Here is a 20,884-nt window from a genome sequence, read left to right as displayed (position 1 = left end):
AAACTGCTTGTGTTGAGTAGAAGTCACTGGCTTGTCTCTTCAATCCCAGCACTGTGCCAGGCATATTTGATGGCTGGAACCAGCCCAAATTTCTGTCTGCACCCTTAATTGGGAAACAGAGCTGGGGATGAGCAGGGGACTCCAGAGGTGTAAATAGATCAGTCAGCCACATGGCGTCATCTCTGCTCTGTACAAATGCAGTTGAGGACATGCTGAGCAGAAAGAATCATTTTAATTAGCACGTACTCCTTCTCAAGCTCTGCAATTACTTCTGCTGCTTTTAACAGACCAGCTAAAAACTTGAAAGGTGCCACCCCTCAACTCGTTCCTCAAAACCCACGTAGGCTGTGTCTGTGTCAGCAGAGGTGAGGATCCCTTTGGCATCTGCTGAAAAGGGGATGCTCGTGTTCCCAGGGAGGCCAAGAGAAGCAGCGACAAACTGGGCTCCTCCATCATCCCGGGGCATGGACATTGTACCTAGAATGTCATTTTGGAACTGTACCGTGAATGGTAAAAATACACCGACTACTCCATCTTTGAGCATGACATCTCCAGCGCTGTCAGAATGGCTTTCCCGATTGCGCAGACATGTGGGCAGATCTGTAACAGTCGAGAAGCTGCGCTGCGTTATACCATCCCTTCCCTGCAAATGTCTTATAAAGGCCTTGCTAGAGAGCTGCTCAGTTGTAGCGCTTACAGAAATGGTTGCATTGCATGGGATAGTGGATGGGGCTGGTTGGAGAAAGTAAGTACTTATTTTCAAATTCAGAATACTCAAGTGCCCCTGCAGGCTGTTTATGGGGCCAGTGAAGCTTTGGTGGAGGTGGCCGAGCTGACTCAGTCCCTCTGGTAGCTCCTGAGGTAGCTGGAAATATTCAGTATTAAATAAATCACTCGATGGCTCTGGTTAGGAGCTGTTTCTCTCTCTTTAAGAAGGGGGCCTGAAGAAGCACCCTGAGTGACCTCGGTGCTCTTGGAAGCAGGTTTTTGAGTCTCCCAATTGTTATAAAATAAATGTGGGGTGAATGTGTTTGTAATTTCCCTCCAGTAAAGGGTGTGGAAAACTCCCTTGCTTCTAACAGTACTTCTGTCAGATGGACGGGGGACTTGGGGTCACTGCGTGTAATTCCCTGTTTATGTAATTTGTCCTATTCACATGAGTACTGTGAAATTCAAACTGGTCGTTACACCGGGTAGAGTATGAATTGAATTGTCAGAAAAACACAAGAAAATTGTACTGGGTATGTTCGCCCATTCTGATGTAAACCCATAAATAGCATTTTAGATTTAGCTAATCTGTAGTTGAAAGAAAATCTGTAGCAGCAGACAAGGACCAGTATAAGATGAATTTCATGTGAGAAATGAAGGGATTTGGCTGCAATGCTGGACATGCTTTGGGGAGCATTGGTCCATACTGGTGCTGTGCAGGCGCTCTAGTGAGACTTCAGCAGACTCTGGGTGCGTGTTTTTCCTTAAAGTGCTTCTTGTTTTCTTTTTCTTTCTTTCCTTCTGTCTTTCTCTCTGTCTTCTATGATCTTGATAATGAAAACTGAGAGACCTTTGCCTTTCCAACCTACCTTAACATCTCCAGAATGCTCTAGCACCAACAGCTTCCTCCCTCAATGACAAAGGAAAGATGCTCAGAGAGGCCAGAGCAAAACTTCCCCGTTCCTTCCATACTCACCCTGTTTTCAGACACTTAAATCTTTGCCAAACTCCCTCTTTGGGCAGAATTTTTCCATGCTGCTTGTCCGCCTCGTGCTGATTTTTGCATTAACTGTGAAGTGCTTCAATTGTGAGATGTGTGTAAACCTCAGCTAAACAGGTCAGCTGTTCCTTGAGAGCAAGATTTAGAAGAAAGGGTGTTTTTTGTACCCGCTTTATAGATAGGAAACTGAGGCACAGAAACATCGAGGTTAAAATATATAAAATGTCAAGCTGTCGTTTACTCACTGCACAGTGTTTGAGTTTATGAACCTAACAATGTTCTTTTGACAGTTTTGTGAGTGGGATAATACCTAAATAGGAAAATGAGATGACAGGTTTCACAGCTTCCCTGTTGAAGGCAGTTTGGATTTAAAAACTCAGTTTTGCATGCTCTGTGAGGAGAAAATGTCAAAACCACAGAAGCACGTGGTTAGAGATGGCGAGGTTCCCTGGCTGTGGATCCAGCCCTGCAGAGGTGCCCATCCACCCATCAGGAGCAAATCTGGGATGCACACAGATCAATAAAACAGGCAGAAATTGGAAGTTTAACATTCCGCTGTGATCCTGAAGATACCTGCTGTCCCGTGTGCTGGTAGAGCTTGGTATCTAATGAACATTAGGAGCTACCGGTGCTTCAGAATGTGCCGCTGAATGAGACATGTGGCTCAGAGCAGGCGCTGTGGGGCAGAGGCGCGATGCTGGAGGCGTTGCTGCCCTCATGTCATGACTCTTGCTCACAGGGACGTCGGCTGTGCCCGTCACCTCGACATTGCCCTCTGAACAGCGTGGCAGCCGAACAAACCGTTAGCATAAACAGAAAATACCCCCAAAGCAGCGCGGTTGTGAGCGTGCCGACCTCTTCTCAGGATGAACGTGAGGTGGCTGACGTGTGAGACGATTTCAGCTGAATCAGAGCTGTGGGATTTTCTTCCTTCTCTTGTTCACAGAAGCATTAACTTTTTGGTCCCAATTGTCACGTTTCCCAACGGGAAGCCGAGCGATGTGCTTCCAGCTCACCCGGCTGTTGTGCTGAGCTCAGTCCCCGTGTGGGAGCGCTCTGTGGCACTCGAATCCAACCCACACCGAGGCATTTCTTCCTGGCACCCCACGCCACAAACCACCCGTGGGGCAGCAGAAGGCTTTGTTCCCTGTTATTAAGTGTGCAGCTGGCAGCGTATGTGTTTTGAGGTAAAAATAAAGGATATTTGCATCTCTGAAAGGTTATGATTTGCATTGTAACATCCCCGAGCTGGTTTTGCTGCCCTGCTGGGGTCCCTCTGGGGAAAGTTTCGTCTTGTCCATGGGCAGAGCAAAGCGAGAATCCTTCAGGAATAAACCTTATGGGACACACAACACTGGGCACTGGACCAGCTTCGGAGCTCTTTCTGGATTTTAGCACACTGTAGAAACTGATAAATGACAGCTTTACTGTGCTTTACCCCTTCCGTGTGGCTTTCTGTCAGTGAGACAAACAGATTGCTCCGTTTCCAGACATTAAAGGAATGTTCAGCGAGTCTAATTTTGCAAAAGCAGTGAGGCTCGGGTGGTTATCCTACTCTCGCTCTCCCCTCCGCCAAACATTCTGAGCTCATGTGGCCCATTTCCATGGTGCCCTCAAGAATAAAAGATCCCTAAAATGTTTTATGGCTGGAGACATCCAGTTCAAACACATGCGCTTTATTAGATGTGCGGGAAGCCACACGGATGGGTGCTGGAGACTGGCCTTGGCCATCCTGGCTCCTCATGGGCCCGTTGACGTGTGGCCATCGGATGCTGTTTGGGCAGCACCCGGTTGCAGCCCCCGTGGCCTCCAGCCCCTTCGTTGCATGATAAAGTCGACAGAGAAGTCAGAAAGATGCCCAGGCTTTGGATCAGGCTTAGCGACCTGAGATAATCCCTCACTTCGTTATAAGATGGGATTTTAAAACTGCAGAGCAATCAAAAGCTTCCACTGGGCAGTGGGAAGAGAACCCTTTAATAAACATAAAAATCCTATTAAAAATAGATATACATAAACTGTGCTGCCACATGGAGGCATGGGTGACAGCTCTCCCAATTTATCATGAATTTTGCAGTTGGCAGCGCTTTTATTTTTAATGCCTGACCATTGGAGTCCTGCTATTGCAGGCGCCCTTTTCTCTATCTTTTTAGTACAAGCCAGAGTCTAGCTGTCATTTTTGCAGAGAGAGGCAATAAAAGGTGAAATGAGTACAGCATAAGGGATCTAAAGCCAGGAGGCTGATCTAAAGTCAGAAAGCTGGTCAAAAAAATCCTCAGTATTTTTATATTTCATTATTTTTCAACATTTGGAGTTAGCCATGGCTACAAACCTAAGTCCTATAATGATTAATTGAATAAGCAGTTGGTGCATCCAGAACATCACCCACAGTACTCCACTATAATGCAAGTTTGTGTGCTGAGTAAAGATGAGTGCTTAGGAGATGATCCAGCAGCCCCACCAAAGAAGCAAACCAGCTCAGCGCCTTCATTTCTCTCCAGGCACTACAGTAAATCCATCTGGTATCTACAGTTTCACTTGAAAGCTGATAGGTGTCCTGAAGTGAGTATGTGAAGTTGGAACAAGGTCCACGGCAAACAGCGCAGGAGGCAGAAAAATGTTGCTGTTTTCCCCCCGTTGTGCAGACCCACACGGTTGGGCTGACTCTTTGGTCAGGGCTCTAAACCAGGAGATTTTCCTTCCCTGCTTTCTGTGACCACCTTGGGTGCCTGCGAAGACCCCTGAGCTGGAAGCTCATCATCTGGCCAGCATCTTCCAAAGGTGTTCTGAGAGTTCTCCATGGAGCACCAGCTCGCAGTGCTCACAGAATTTCGTAGAGCTCCAGTGGCAGCAATTCAATACCTACTTGGGTTTCAGCCAAGGTTTGTTGTCCTCGCTGGAAATGGTATTGATTATTTGAGCTCAGGAGCCAATTATGGACGATATGATACTCACCACCTCATGCCCCAGGATGACGTGTGCTATGGAACCTGCTTTGCTTCCGCTGTACCTGCCAAATGGGCCAGTGAGGCTCCGGACAGACCTCTGGCCTTTGAAATCACCCATGGTGTGAATAAGCAGTTCAACTCCGGCCCTAAGCCAGGGGTGTCAAACTCATTTTCCTCCAGGGCCACATCAGTTGTGGTTGCCTCCAAAGGGCCAAATGTAATTTTAGGACTTATACAGTGGGAAGAGAACCATTTAGGACTTATACAGTCCTAAAATTACATTTGCCCCTTTGAAGGCAGCCACGAGGCTGATGTGGCCCCTGGTGAAAATGAGTTTGACACCCCTGCCTTAAACCTTATTTGACACGTTTATTTGGTTTGTTTTGAGCAGGGATTGGCTTTTGTTTAATATCTCCCTTTGAGAAGCTGTGTCCCGCACAGTGTCTGTCTGTCTGTTTGGTGGCACTGCAGATTTCATGCGGGGTGGAGAATTTTGGGTGAGAGAAACTGCTGTGCCAAGGGGGAGTGGTGCCACGGGCTATTGGAGCCCACCAGCAGTTGGTCCTTGGTGTTGCACTGCCAGGCAAAATCATACATGAGATGAGTGCCGTGCTTGGGCTATCAGGATGGTCACATCTTGCGTAGGTTGGTGGGTTCCGTGGCAGCTACCAGAGATGAAATGACAACCGGAGTCTGTGACCCACCTCCACTTGCTGGTCTTGATTGTGATGATGGACAGCAAATGATGGTTGTGATGGTGGGCAGCAGTGATGGTTGTGATGATGGACATCAGTGATGGTTGTGATGATGGACAGCAGTGACGGTTGTGATTATGGGCAGCAGTGATGGTTGTGATTATGGTTTTGATGATGGACAGCAATGATGGTTGTGATGATGGTGGTGATGATGGACAGCAATGATGGTTGTGATGATGGTGGTGATGATGGACAGCAATGATGACCATGGACCTGCGACATCTGAGCTGCTCCTGGGTGTCTTCTCCTGGCAGCAGGTCTGCGAAGTGTTACATAGCAAACCTATGAAAGATCAAAAGGCTTCACCCCAATGCAAATTCAAAACAAAGACCATGGCTATCAGAAGCAAAGCCTGAGTTTCTGACCTCTTAGAGGTCCTTCTCAGCCAGAGCTGGATGTCCCCAGAAGTAGGAGGGACCTGCTCTCAGATAAACCAGGTGCAAGAGGATCTCGAGAGCCCACCAGGGAGATTTCCATGCTGAGATCACAGTGTGAGGACAGGGGAGGCTGCAGTGCCGGGGCTGTGGGGCAGCAAGAGCTCTGGGGGAAGTGCTCAAGGTGCTGGGTTGGTATTGAAACATGGGCAATTCCTCATTTTGCTCTTTATTTATTACTTTATTCTGCCTCACTGAGTCTGCATTAACGTCTGGTGTTCTCAGCTCTCCTTGGGTCTACTGCATTTAACAGCTTCCTGGGCAAAGCACCTTCCCACGTGGCTTATTTGATGCTATTTAGCTGAATTTGTTGAGCCTCTAGCCTGGGTTTGTTTCGTTAGAATTCGGGCTGTACTTTTCCATCTGGCTGCCTAGCGGAAACAGTGTACCAAAATAGGTATTTCAGCCACTTTATATACATTTTTTGCAAAGTTAATTGAATTATGAGAGGCAGGTTACTTAAGCAAATGCGATGACCCCTGTCACACTTCATAGGGTCTGTTAAACACATAAAACCGAACAGGATCAACACTTGGCAGTAATTACAAATGCAACCAGCAAATCAGCCCTCCTGCCCCGTGAGGAAGAGGTTGATGAGGTCTCCTCGGGGCAGGTCCTCCAGCATCGCTGCTGCCCGGGTGAAATGTGATAATTCCTCTGTCCACCGTGAAACACTGCATCTTCCAGCGTATCTCTGACCCAAAATTGCGTTTAAACTGGTATTTAATGAACTGCAGCCAGCCCCACGTCACCCGTACAAAGCAGGAATATCATCTACTCTGCTTATAGAGAGGGAAATGAGTTGTGATCTCGAGTCGTTAGCGGACGTGGGCACATCTGGGACGCGGCCGCTGCGGGTGGGACGGTCGGTCCCCGGAGCACGCGGAGCTGTGTCTTGCACAGCTGTGCTGCCAGAGCCTTTGGGGACGAGTTTGCGGAGAGGAAAAGTGTCACTTGACCTTTCTGTGATTTAGTTGCCTGGCTGCTCTAATGGCTTTGGGATGTGGGAAATGGAAGTGTAAATACTGATGACGTGCAGGTGGCCTTGCCTGTGCCTGCCCGCTCCGTCCTGCCAGGAGCAAATACATCTCCAAAGAAAGAACACTTTTTTTCCCTTTCCTTCTTATTTATTTCACAGGCAAGGAGTAGAGGTGGGGGTAAAGGAAAAAAATATGTCAGCTGCTTATTAGATCAGCGGCAGTTGTTTTGAGCCCTAGCGTCTCCGTGCCAGGTGATGCAGTAAGCGTTGTTTTGGGGGTGCTTTTCTGATGCAAAGGGCCGTCTGATCAGAAAATGGTATTTTGCTGCAATAATTTTGTGCAAGCAACTTGCACTGGTCTCTCTGAGGTAACATGCTGTTGATTAATGCGCAAACTTACCTGCTCTCCCTGGTGTCTAGTTTTCATTCCGTGCAAGCTCTGATTATTCAGTAAAAAAGAAACATTGGCCTACAAAGCTAAACATCAAAATGCAGGAGCAGAACCCTCAGTGTCCCCACTGTTTGCAGTGTGTTTGCTCAGGGTTATTTTCATGCCACACACAATTGAGGTTATTGAGGAGAGCAAAACGAACAGTATTTGTTATTCAGTTCATTTTGGGTTTTCAGCGCTGTTGTTGTCTCACAGCAGTGGTGCCTGGGGAGCCGGGGGGGGAGGTTATGAATTTATTACATGGTGTCTGGAGCTGTACAGAAACAGCTCCCAAAGGCCTCGCTGCAGGAGAAGGGAAAGATACTGGATGGAGGAGCCAGGAGTGGGTGGTAGAGTAGGAAATGTGGGGATGGAGACACGAACCAGCTTGTCCGTGGTGCCAGGGCTGACTGCAAGAGCAGTGATACTGGGATTTCTGTTTTGGGGCTGCTGGGCTGCATTTAACCTCTAAACAAAATGTGTGGGTTTCCACTGGGACCTCTGCTGTGTCTCGGCTGGCTGGATCTGCATCTGAGGTCAGGTTCCTTGTGGCAAGTAGATTTAACTGGGATTATGTATTTGTAAGTCTGGATCCAAACTGTTTGTTTCTATAATTTGCCAAACCAAAACCCAAAGTCCAGAGAATCTTAAAGAAGTTTATACCTTAATTCCAGAGTCCATGTCTGGTTTCACGGGCTGTTGATACATTAAGGTTTCTTTAAAACAGTTAATGATTTGTATGAAATGGTTTACCTGCAGATTTTTAACTACTTAATGACAACAGACGAAGAGCAGGGACCTGCTCTGCATCTCTTGGGCCTGTGCCCAGGTTGCTCTGTCAATCTCCATCACAGATCCAGGAGAACAACATTTGGGTTTAGAACACGAAGGAGGAAACAAGAGAGACCAGAAAAGCTCAAGTGAAATACTTGGAGAAATTGTGTCATAGAGGAGGTGCAAGTTAAGTCAAAGAGTTCAGGCTCTTTCCACTTGGGGAAGTCAGCAGTGCTGGTCACCAGTGTCCATGTGAATGGCTGAAGCTCGTGTGATTCTTTGTGTTGTCCTTGAAAATCTATATGAATCCTGCAGTGGAAGTTGAGGCGATCGGTATATCTATAGAGCGGTACAGTGCCGACCTGTGAAGCAGCGTGGGAGGCCCAGGAGGTTGGCTGGATAAGTGGGCTCATCTCACTCCTTGCACTGAGGTCTACGCTAAACACGTATGGACCAGATGGTGGACCTGGCTTTCCCGGCCTCTAAAGCAAACCTCTGTCCTCCCCCTCTGTCTCTTTGCAGAGCTCCCTTCCTCGGAACACTTGAGCGTGGCTGATGCGACATGGCTTGCCCTCAACGTGGTGTCTGGTGGAGGTGGCTTCTCCGGCTCCCAGCCCATCGGAGTGACCAAAATTGCCAAGTCAGTCATAGCACCCCTAGCTGACCAAAACATCTCTGTGTTCATGCTCTCCACCTATCAGACGGACTTCATCCTGGTAAGGGGACTCGAGAGGGCCAGGCAGAGTTATCTGCCACCATATGAAAGTTCACTTGGGCAGTTCAAATGACATTTCTGGGAGCAGGTTGTTTGAATAGCAGCAGAAGTACCGAAGTCTGCTTTCCCCAGAGCTCTGTGCCTCGTAGTGAGGCTCTCTGACATCTCAGGAGCTTTTCCCATGGGATGAGGCAGTTGTTGGTGGGGTTATCTGGTGTCTAATGAGAGTGCTGACCCCACACTGCAGTCTCTCCCTTAATGGAGGCCCTGGCAGCATTTCCCACCTTCCCTCGGACTTAGGTTTTCTGAGAGTTAGAGGAACATAGTGTCTGTTGTCGGGTTGGCTGGTGACGGCCAAGAGACTCCAGAGATGTTCCAGGGACGGACAGTTGGACTGTCTTTCTGTCTGACATGCACGTGTGTGCACTCACACAGGGCACGAATGCATAAGCTTTATTTTCTTAGGAACAGAGGCTGAAGAACAGGCAGTGCTGAGTTCTTGAAGGAATACTGGAAAAGAGGTGAAATATCTCCTTGTTAGAAGTCTTCACACTCTATCCACGATCTTAAAAGCACTGTGGTGCTTAATCCTACTGATATTTGCAGTGGTGTCACCAAATGTGCTTCTCTAGACACACATGCAGATGGTAATTATCCTCACACACCAGCTGGCTCCAGCAGGAGCGATGCGTCTGCTTTTCTGTGCCCTGAGAGCCATAACCTCCGCTGCAGTGGTGCACACCATCACGAGCTAATCCTGTTGTCACCCTCAGGTACGTGAGCGGGACCTGCCCTTCGTGATGCACACGCTGGCTGCTGAGTTCACCATCCTCCGCGTAGTGAATGGGGAGACAGTGGCTGCCGATGACCTCGGGATAACGAATGGATTTGTCAAACCAAAACTGGGTAAGGACCAGCGTGGGCTCAGCTCGCCAGGGAGTTGGTCTCCGTGACACATGGGGGCAAAAATCTGCCTCCTACCTTCCTTCAACGTTTTGGTGAATGTTTATGTTGTTGTAAGGTAATAAATTATCTTAACACATGCCTGAGTCTATCCCAGTTCAATCAAGGACTTGAGTAGGTGCCTAACTTTCTGAGCAACGCTGATGAGCTTTGCTGAATTTCAGCCTTTTAATGCTAGTTTCATATTTCCAAAGGAGACATGCCTTTTGTAGGACAGAAGGTTAAAATACAATTAATTTCAGTTGCAAAGATCACAGTCTGTAGCCCATACTTCCATCTTTCAACTATTCAAAGGAAAATGACTTATATAAAAGCTCAAGTGTCGCAGTGATTGATGCACAGAGAATACTGTTGTTCAAATTTCACACTTCAGTACCTGTCAGGATCAAGGCCACTGTCAGCCCAGGGCTGTGTAGAACGTTAGGATGTTTATAGTTCAGAGGAACAAGCATGAAGCAAAGGGCACAATCAGGAAGAGGAACTACTTAAATACACGTTTACCTACACACCTGTGTGTAATTTTATGCCCATAACCAAACAAATCAGGGATCAGTTATTAAAAAGTGCCACTCAGCCTCGTCACTTGATAGCTATAGATAATCTTGTTTAAGAAAATGAGCCTTATACAAAAAGCATGAGGGCCCATACATTGATTATGCGCAGGTATGCAGTTCACTGTGTTGCTGTGGTTGATAGTTGCAAGCCCACATACCAGCCTCTGGCTGCAAGCATGTTTGCCAAGCTGCTCCATGTCAGCTGGTTTTTATTTTTTGTAGATATTATGGCTTCCAGAAAGGAGGGGAAAGAGGGTGTACTGCCAACAACCACAGCCTGAGAAATGCCTTCCGCAGCCCTGCCTTTTAAATGGTGGAAGCTGATTTTATTTGGACTTTTCAGTTTGTGTTGGCAGCTCCTTGAGTTTGCTCCTTGTCCCGTGTGGATGCACCCGATGGCCTGAAAGCCCCTATGAGCAGAGAGCTGGCCTGTGCCCTGTGCAGGGCAGGGTGCACGGGGTGATATCACAACCCACAGGAGCAGGTTGTCCCCAGGCCCTCGGTCCCTGTCTGAGAGCCAGCAGCGCTTCAGCAGTGAGGAACTTCCTTACAAACACCATCAGTTTTCTCTGCAACTGCTGTGTGGGTAACACGTCTGGTGGGATGTGAACCTGCTGCAGATGTGGCGTCATAGTTGTGTGTGTCTGTGTGTGTCTCTTTCAGTTCAGAGGCCCGTCATTCATCCCCTTTCCAGTCCAAGTAACATGTTCTGCGTCACCAGCCTGGATCCAGATACCCTTCCCGCTGTTGCTACACTCCTCATGGATGTCATGTTTTACTCCAATGGGTATGTCCTGGCAGGGAGATGGGCTCCCAGGCGAGATGTGGCTGCTGTCTGGAGGCACAAATTCATATTGCCGCCCCAGGATGCCCAGGGATCTGCTGTGGCCTTGGGCTGCTCTGGTGCCCTGCACTTAGCGAGGTTTCAAAAGCTCAAGAGGATTGTCATGACAGGGGGAAGCAAATTAGGAGATTGAAGGTGCCCAAAGATATCCATTGGCTTTGGAAAGCTGAGCCTTTTCAGGTTTAAGCTAAGAGTAGCAATGCAGTCAATGTGCTGGATATCCATGTAGGACCGGAGGATGTACAGATGTGCTGCTGTCTGGGTGTCTGCAGCTCCTGGTCCTCCTGCCAGAGGACCTTGGGGCAGGCCTGGGAGAGTTTTGTCACTTGTGGGGAATGGCATTTTATTCCCTGCAAAATCAAAAAAGGAAAAGCAGTATAATATGACAGGACTCAAGGTCACTTCCCTGAGTTAGCGTATGAACATTTCTGCTTTCAGTGGCTGTATGTGCTTTAAGAGCCTTCCTTTGCTCTTCTAGCCACGGTTAACGCTGTTCTCTTCTGTTTCATCAGAGTAAAAGACTCGGTGGTGGGCAGCGAAGACTCAGGACATATTCGCTTTTTCTCCTTTTCTCTCATTGAGGGTTACATCTCCTTGGTCATGGATGTCCAGACACAGCAGAGGTGAGCTTTGGTCTTAAGGTCTCTTGGGCCCCAAAAAAGCACCCAAGATGTTCTCAAAGCGGGCAGGAAGCACCTTAAGCTCCCACATGTTAATTCTTGGGAGCCCCATTGCATGGGTGCCATGTGCCTGTAAACCCTGTCACATTCCTGAGTGCAGTCTGGCATGTGAGTTCCAGCTCCTGAATTTTGGGCTTGTCTGTCCAAGCCCTCAGTGAAATCACAAGCCAATGTAGTGTAGGGCTATCTCACTTTTGAAAAAGGAACACTGGATCAAAGCAATTTAGATGTTTTTATTTTCTTGTTGATTAGTTGTGCTTTTAAGAGCAAAAACAACAAAAAAAATATTGCGTATGTGGTTGAAGTTTTGCTGTTAAAGGCCAAAAGTAGGGTGGGGATGTCAGCGATGCTGTCCTCCCCCTTTGCTTTTACACATGGCTGGGCTTGGTGCGGACTCTGGTTGTGATGATGATGTTCTGAGTCATCCCTGTGCAGCGGGAGCCCATGGCTCGTTTGTCTGGCACGGAGAAAGTCAGCCAGGGAGCAAACAGCAGCCTGCGTGTGTGTGTATGTGTGTGTGTGTGTGTGTGTGTGTGTGTGTGTGTGTGTGTGTGTGTGTGTGCTCGGCAGCTTCGCATCACAGAGATCTCTGAGGTCTGCAGGCCAGACAGGATGCTGTGCTGAGATGCAGGGCAAAGATTTAGTTTTGAGACACAGTACAGCGTTTGGTCTTGATTGCAAACTGTTAATTGCCCTCTTGAAAGTTGCTTTGACCTTAATTGGAGTAAGACCTGTCTGCCTTGGAGGGAGGCTGGAGGGCTGGAGCGGCGCCGGGTGCCTGGGGAGTCCCGGTGGCCAGTTCCCTTTCTGCCTGCTTGACCTTGGGCAAGTCCCTTAGTCACTGTTCTTCTTTCCCCTGCTAAGAAACAGGGGGCTCTGCAGGGATTCCAGGGACGGTAAGGGAAAAAGCACTGATGATGCAGGGACACAAAACCAGTGGTCACCTCTCACATGCCTAGGAGAGTAGGTATGGAAGCATATTCTGTCCCTAGATGTTTAGAAATGCAGCTCAAATCACACCTGCAGATTAATGGTCTTGAGATTTGTAAAGCTGAGGCACGGCCTGGTTTTTAGAAACCTTTTTCCCTGCCTCTCTGGGTGCCTGTGTGCGCTTCCAGCATCAGATGCCGATTTTCCATCAGACATCTGGAGGGCCAGGCAGGTGCATCTGTCCTGTTTGATTGGAGTTTTCTCAGTTTCACCAAGCTGCTGCCGCTGCTATTGTTGGCTTCAAGCAGCGCAGGGATACAGGAACAGCAGCATCCCCGCAGGCAGAATCTGACACACTGCTGTGCTTTAATTGCCACGTTTGGTGTTCCTTTTGTTTTTTTTTTTTTTACAGATTTCCTAATAATTTGTTGTTTACAAGTGCATCTGGTGAGCTCTGGAAGATGGTGCGGATCGGCGGGCAGCCTCTTGGCTTCGGTAGGTAAACATTTGGGGGATCAGTCGGTGCACAGGTAGCCAGGTGCCTCAGGGCCTTCAAGGATGATGGAAAAATCCATGGGAGGCTGAAGCTTTTTAAGAGCTTAATATGACTTCACAAGCTGAGATTTTCCGAGAGGAGTTGTCTTACTCCTCCCTAATAAGTCAGGCTTCTAAGTATACTATTGAAAGTGCTACGTGGCCTGAGAGCTCCGTCCTGGCATTCATCTGCTGGACTTTGGGGGTAGCTGCAGCTGGGTCTCTCTTTAAAAAGAAGAAATGGAGAAAAAGATGTCATGGGAATGCATTGTAGATGATTGAAATGTGTGGTCCGAAAGCACTGTGCAGTCCTTGGGCAACGCTGTGGCTTGAGTAGATTTGGGACAGATTTATAGCGGTCCAAGTGGGAGTCCTGTTCATAGCCCTGTTTCACATCCAGCACTGCAAACATTTTCTCTGTTCAAAAGAACATTGGACCTACATAGCACAGAGCAAATGCTTCACGTCTGCAGAGGTGTTCTTGTTATTTTTGTGTCCCCTGTGATTTTAAGGACGCCGATCTGAATACTGCAACAAAGGCCTGATCTTCAGAAAATACTGGACTCCTTCCCATGGTCTCTGAAACAGTTACAAAACATGGGATTCAAGAACATGTCTGAAAAATGTTTGGCCAATTTTTATATTTAATTGCAACTTCAACACCAGACAACCAAAAGTAGCAAGAGGGAAACTTTCATGCATCTTCTCTATGTGTAGAAGCGGCATGGTGTATGTCATGGATGGGATATCAGGATGCCTACTAGTCCCCTAAATATTTGACGTTTATGTTTTATAAGTAATATTATATTAAGTTGAAATGTTCGCTTTGGATCAGTGAAACTAGGATTTTATCTGGAAACAATGTACCATTGATCTGCCATGAACAGGACAGATGAACCATTTAAATTGGCGTGAAATCCTGTCTCGGGGGCTGGGGGGTCTGTGGTCCAGGAGCCACATGTCCAGGCCAACTAGCGGGTCAGCATCTCCTCTCAGAGGTGCTGGGCAAAGTGTTCCAAGAGCAACAACTAAAGAGAAAAACGGAGGTTAAGGGCTTATGAGACTGGTGTTGGTGCTTCCTTCCTGAACATCATTACTTGCCTTTCTTTGGACCTCTGGAAATCGTTCCAGTTCTACTGTTTTGTGCCTTGGGGGGATTTATATTTCTCTATAACAAAAAGAAGGCAATAAAACCAAATGTGCAATATATCATGGTGGTCCAAAGACCCTGATTCTGCGAGACAGAACACATTTTAGTACAGAGATCCGTTCTGATTGGAGTTTGTGAAGACGAACTCCTCGCTGTATAGGCACAGAGCTGGCGAGACCCAGGAGTTCTGTGAGATCGACAGGTGTCATTCAGACAATGATTGATTTTTTTACCTCTCCCACAGATGAATGTGGAATTGTTGCTCAGATTTCTGAGCCTTTGGCTGCAGCCGACATCCCAGCCTACTACATCAGTACTTTTAAGTTTGATCACGCGTTGGTGAGTATCAACACACCTTCTTTGGAACAGGGGTGATCTTTTCCCTGTGAGAAAACTCACAATGAGAACATCATTCCCCATCTGCAGAGCCTGTTGGAGTTGCCTTTGCTCTGACACAGCCCAGCAGACACGTCTCTCGAGCCTCCCACCTGTCACTGCCCTGGGTCAGAAGCTCCTGACCCAAGCCCAGCCCCTACCCCAAGGCAAAGCTGCATTTTGGAGTCTCATTCTTGCACAGGGCAGGTCTCTGTCCTTAAAGACCTGCAGCAATGGAGACTTCACGACCTCCCTGAGCAGCCTCATCCACTGTGTCACTATGTTTTAATAGAAACAGCCACAAACCCTCCCCGTTTTCCTGCAAACGTCGTTGGAGGCTCCAGCCTCTCAGGAGGGTGCCTGTGTTGGGGGAACCTTTTGGAGACTCTCCTAATAGCGGACCCCTGCCTTCATCTCCTGCTGCCTGCATGGCACTAACCTTTGGGTTTTGGGACCCGTCTGTGGGTCCTGCTGTCCCTGCATCGTGCATGGTGTATGCTTAGATAAAATAGAAATAATCATTGGGACAGCGAGGGAACGTGATTTTGAAGCAGGGAAGGGTTCTGTGTGTTTGTTCTCACTGAGTGCGCGTCACCAGCACGAGGGTCTTGCCATGTACGCAGGGTTCTCTTCTTTTTAATACTTTACCTTCTAGGCCTACCTCTGCTCTTCCTTTGGCTGTATAGGACATGCTCAAAAATCACGGATTTCCCTGAAAAGGGAGAATTACCGTGTCTGTAGCCACAAACAGGATGGCGTTTGACTTGGAACCTTGTTCCCCAAGCACTGAGGGCAGGAGTCAGCAGCTTGGGCGCTAACAAAACTCAGCTGCTTTCAGCTTTTTGTTGTTTTTTTCTTAAATGTGCCCTCTATTGCTTTATACTCCTCCTTTCACCACTGTAAATTCACTGCTCAGGCCCTACATTTCACCTGTAAAAGCTCCAATGAGTTCAAGGCAGGTTTTTGCTTCAGCTAATTACTTTGATTTTTCACAGTTGGTGTGAACCATTTGCAGCCTATAGGTCATGTGTGTAAAGAGTAAAAGTAAATATTATTCCAGATAGCAGAGGTCAAAGTGTTATATAAGTTTGTCTTATTTTCTTGAATATTAACTGTGCTGATAAGATAAGCTAATAAAACACCATTTTAAAATCAATACTGTTAGCTTTGCCTCACATTCCTACCTGCCGTTGTGGCCCAGGTGCATGCTTTCTGCGCAGAGTGCTCCTAGTTGTCAAGCAATATCTGGAGAGCTCAGCCCTGTCGCTTAAAATAGAGATTTCACTTACAACTTGTGCCGTACAATTGTGATGACTCTGCAGGCAGCTCCTCCTTTGCGAAGCGTCTCATCCTGCCTCACCTGAGCCCGGCAGTCTCCCCAAGCAGCTGCCAGGGCAGGGTTTGGGCTGTATGTATTTCAGCATTTTCCTCGCTACTCACTGTTTTCTTACGGTTTTAAAAACCTTTTTGCCTGGACGGTGCTATTTTACCTGTCAAACGCTTCCACCAAAATGTGTTGGATGCGGGTGCATTTCAAGCCCTCCTCTGCTTGACTTGGCTCCGGGAGCGGTGCCTGGACTGGCTGCTTGCTGGCTCAAGGTCAGTTTTACTGGCCTAAACCTCTAGATTTTTACATGTTTTCCTTAATTTTGCTACCTTGACTTCTAGTGACACTTACCGAGGTCAAAGTGCATCTTGAATCCTTTCTCCGCATCCTTCCTTTCATTATTTACAGTTCTTCAGTACTTGTCAACAACTTAGAGCACTTCATAAACCTGGTTGTCCTTTTTCACCTGATCTTTTTTCTCCTGTGCATTTTAGGGTGGTTTTTGTTGCTTGAGTTTTTATTTGACCTGCGTATTAACACTCAGGTCTTCCCGCAATGCTGTAGCTGTAGAAGTTTGCCCTGAAAATCAGGATTTGTGCTTAAGAAATCTCTTTTGGAGACAACGCTGAGATGGGAACCTCCAGGTCTCTGCTGTGTCCCCTGGGTGACACAAGGGAGAGAGCTGTGGTTTCCAGCTCCCTCTAGAGAGAGCAAGGGAGAAGAGTCCCGTTCCCTTTTCCAGGTGCTCTGCTCCCCCTGTCCTGTGCTTAGAGGTGTCTTGCTCATCTTCACCAGTATTTTGCATCTCATGAGGCTGAAACTGTGTCTGGGACGTAGTTTGGAGCTTTACTTTTCCCTTCCTGGTAGGTGCTTTGATCTGAACACATTGCCCCAGCTGCCCTGGGTAGAGATCTTTTCTATAGGACACAGAGGGGTAGGACTTCTCCGCTGGTGGCAAGCTAGGATGTGTCCTACAAATCAAAACTGCACATCTGTCCTGGAGAAAATCCACGCCAAACATTAGTGGTGTGGTTGAGACCATTCCCTTGATGTTAGGGGAGTCGAGCGCCTGCAGTGAATGCAGGTTCAGCCCGTTGTGTGTCATGAGGAGGTGGGTCCGTGCAGGTCCCATGGGCCAGAATCGGTTCTGCCTCCTCCTGCTCCTGTTCCGCACTGACAGAGCGTATGGACAGACCCACTGACCATCTGCTGAGGCTGCTTAAGAAAATGGGTTTTGCAAAATTGATTCCTGTGTCCTTTCTCATTATCTTCTGGAGAAACAGTCATACAGCTTCTCCCACTGCAAAGTTCAGCATACCAGGAAAATGATGGAGGAATGGCACTGGAGAGTCCTGTCTCCAAGGTCTGTTTCCTACAGTGGAGGTTTGCTGGGGTTTTCCTCCTAACCCAGAAGGATTTGCTGTGTGGTTGTTTTAAGATGATTTTCTTCCTTCCCCAGCTGACTTCTGTTCACACATCATCAGAGTTAGCTGCTCCTATTCCATCTTCCCATTGGAAAACTGAACATTTTTCTTGTTATTTCTCATGGGCTTTTTTCCTCAGTTTTTGTTAAAAGCCTTGCAGAAAATCACAGTTCAGTTGTATTTCCACTGTCTGAGCTCTGGAGGGTGTCCAGTGAATCCAGGTATTGTGCTCGTGGCCAGGGACTCAGACACCTCACAGATGGGACGGCCCCTTCCTCAACTTACTTAACGTGAATTATTTCGGCTTCTTGCAGCAGCTCACAGATCACTTATTTTTCCCTTAGTCCCCTTTCCACGAGCTGTCAGCTGTCCCCTGGGTGTTAGTTTGGGGTTTATGGAACGGCCAGACACCTCTTTTCTGTCTGATGTAACTTTAACTTGTGATACTCTTTGCTACCGACAACAGTCGCTCTTGAGATCTTTCGCATCTTCTGCTTTTTCTTGCAGTAAGACACCTCCTAATGATTCTGTATGTGGACTTCTGTGGTTAATTTTCATCCCAAGACTGGATAAGAAAGCTCAGGTGCCTCACCACACCACCCGGGACTCCCCACTAAAAGCAGATTGGCAGTTCTTTTATTCTTTCAATGGACGTCCCCCCTGTCACCCAACATGGTCTCCCCACCCACACTTATGGGTCCCAAACCTTTAGGATCCCCTGGACAGCCATTAGGCACAGGCGCTTTGTGTGAGCGAGCTCCTCTGTACAAACGCTTTACCAAAAAAAAGGAGGGGGGGGAGGAAGAGGAATCCCAGGATGTCAGGGGTTGGAAGGGCCCTGGAAAGCTCATCCAGTGCAATCCCCCCATGGAGCAGGAACACCCAGATGAGGTTACACAGGAAGGTGTCCAGGCGGGTTGGAATGTCTGCACAGAAGGAGACTCCACAACCTCCCTGGGCAGCCTGGGCCAGGCTCTGCCACCCTCACCGGGAACAAATTGCTTCTCATATTTAAGTGGAACCTCTTATGTTCCAGTTTGAACCCATCACCCCTTGTCCTATCACTGGTTGTCACCGAGAAGAGCCTGGCTCCATCCTCCTGACACTCACCCTTTCCATATTGATCCCCATGAATGAGTCCCCCCTCAGTCTCCTCTTGTCCAGCTCCAGAGCCCCAGCTCCCTCAGCCTTTCCTCACACGGGAGATGCTCCACTCCCTTCAGCATCTTGGTGGCTGCGCTGGACTCTCTCCAGCAGTTCCGTGTCCTGCTGGAACTGAGGGGCCACAGCTGGACACAATATTCCAGGTGTGGTCTCCCCAGGGCAGAGCAGAGGGGCAGGAGAACCTCTCTTGACCAGGAGCAGGAAAGGAAAACCCCAAATCTGTTGCCTCCTCACCAGCCCCCACCACGCAGACATCAACCCGGCCTGATGTTGAACCAGAGGGTGTCTCTTGTAGGCCGAGTCCTTTCTCAGCAGAGTTCAGTTGTCCAGCAGCAAAGCCCCCGGCTCCTTGGGGCTGTTGTAGCATCATGTCCTGCCTCTCCTCCCCTTGTCACCCCTCCCTGGCTCTTGCCAGAGCATGACCTTTCTTGTTTTGTTTTCTTGCAGGTACCTGAAGAAAATATAAACGGTGTGGTCAATGCACTCCAAGTCAGTCAAGCTGAAAAGCATTAGAAATCTTCTGAGCTGGTTCCAGATGCTTTTTATTATTATAATTATTATTATTATTATAATTATTATTATTCTTTTTTTCTCACAGTATTTCTTGAAAAATCTGATTCCAGAGAGTGACATGAAAAGAGACTGTGGAAAGTTGAGCAGAAACAGCTCCAATAAGCCTTTGTTTTAATTATAATAATAATTATTATTGTTATTTTATTAAATTTATGAATGAGGGGCAGGAGGAGAGGGAGTTTCCTGACGTTCAGCTCCAAGGCGAAGCGTAACCTGCCCGCGTTCTGGGTGTGGAAGGAGCTGCCCGGGGGCACCGGTGTCCCCCGGAGCGCGGGGCCGGCCGCACACACCGGCGGGACGGACGGGCCGCCTGCTCAGAGAGAGCCCTGAAAACCGCAAACACAATGAAATGTGGAATTAAACAGAAAAGACGTGGCATGGTGCTGGCTTGTCTCCTCGCATCAGACTTTCTGAGGACTGTCCGTCATTGCGTGTGCTGAGATAGAATGGGAATTGGGTTATGGTTCCCCTGGCAAAACCGTTTGGTGTTGGAGAAGGGGAAACCGTCCGGTTCCTTGAATTTTCCCCTTTTTCCCTTTCTCCCTGCAGTCAAAGCCCGGCTGCTCAGACAAGGCTTGGGGGGGTCATTGCTCTGGTGCCACCAAGGCTTCCGTCTGCATTGAAACTTGGCCATTTTAGCTCAGTTTTCCCCATTCACCCTCCCACCGCCCCCAGTGTCCTCCCACTGTGTCCCCTGCTCCAGGGCAGCTGCTGTCCCCTGGTCCCACCAGCAAAACCATCCCCTGGTCCCACCATCACAACCATCCCCAAGCCCTTGTCCCCCAGGTCAGCAAGAGGGGGGAACGTGTCTCTTCTCCTGTCCCCACGGGCTTCTTTCCCATCCACGTTGTTCACATGCACAGGGATATTGCCCAAAGTCCTGCACATCCCAGGCCACCTTGGCTGAGAGCCTCAGCAGCTTGTCCCCACCAGGGCTAGGAAGGTGCCCAAGCTGTGCAGGGACCCTCCTGTAGTTTTTCAGCAGCGCCTTCATCACCAGGATGGAAAATAGCTGCTGGTTGCGGACTTGCCTCCTGGGATTTTTCCCTTAGGAAACAGAATCGTGCTGAAAACATGTAAAACTTGAGTTATTTCCCTCCAGTCCTGTCGTGGGAAGGTGATGGGGGCTCCTCCCGTGGGGCAGCAGGGCTGTGTTTGCTCCTGGCTTGAGCCAAAGCTGTGGCCCAGCAGGACCCGAGCGTCAAGGCCCGTGGTGGCACCGGCCTCCCAGTCTCACCCAGAGCTGCTCTCGGCCCCGTGGGGACAGTGGGGACCGGTGCTGGGGAGCAAGTGTCCCCAGGCGCAGGTACCCGCAGCCCGCACGGCGCTGTGACTGCAGCTGGGGTGAACCCGTCTGCACAGGACTCTGCTTTGACGCTTAGGAGCCCAAGTGTATTTTGCATTTCCAGTCTTCTTCCCATCTCATTTTTGATATGACAAAAGTGCAGTCTTACACTTTTAATGAGGGCTTTCCAGCCTTGCTCAACAGCCTCTGGCATGAGGTTCCTGAGGCTGCGTCTTGCAGGTTTGAGCCAGGGTTTTGCATTAATCTGGAGGCACTAAGCAAGTACCTGAAGTCATGCCGCAGGTATGGTTTATGCTGGTGTGGTGGACATGCAAACTGGT

At 48.5% G+C, this 20,884-nt stretch overlaps 1 protein-coding gene across 2 annotated transcripts in view; it reads left to right on the top strand.

The window, feature by feature from the left end:
- The window catches only part of CASTOR2 (cytosolic arginine sensor for mTORC1 subunit 2), a 116,554-nt gene extending 96,856 nt beyond the window's left edge, over positions 1 to 19,698 (top strand). Inside the window, exons 3-9 of one of the 2 annotated variants that reach the window (XM_082068592.1) lie at positions 8,548 to 8,741; positions 9,514 to 9,646; positions 10,921 to 11,044; positions 11,614 to 11,724; positions 13,124 to 13,206; positions 14,640 to 14,734; positions 19,133 to 19,698. In XM_082068592.1, coding sequence (XP_081924718.1) covers positions 8,548 to 8,741; positions 9,514 to 9,646; positions 10,921 to 11,044; positions 11,614 to 11,724; positions 13,124 to 13,206; positions 14,640 to 14,734; positions 19,133 to 19,198 — 806 coding nt within the window. In that variant the 3' untranslated portion in view covers positions 19,199 to 19,698. Of the gene's footprint in view, positions 1 to 8,547; positions 8,742 to 9,513; positions 9,647 to 10,920; positions 11,045 to 11,613; positions 11,725 to 13,123; positions 13,207 to 14,639; positions 14,735 to 14,821; positions 16,170 to 19,132 lie in introns of those variants that run through there. The other variant, XM_082068593.1, reaches the window with a different exon arrangement.
- Positions 19,699 to 20,884: the final 1,186 nt, after the last annotated feature.

Source organism: Streptopelia decaocto (genome assembly GCF_964273445.1).
Source record: "Streptopelia decaocto genome assembly, chromosome: 18".
NCBI lineage: Eukaryota > Metazoa > Chordata > Aves > Columbiformes > Columbidae > Streptopelia > Streptopelia decaocto.
This window is presented reverse-complemented; position numbering and strand designations above follow the sequence as displayed.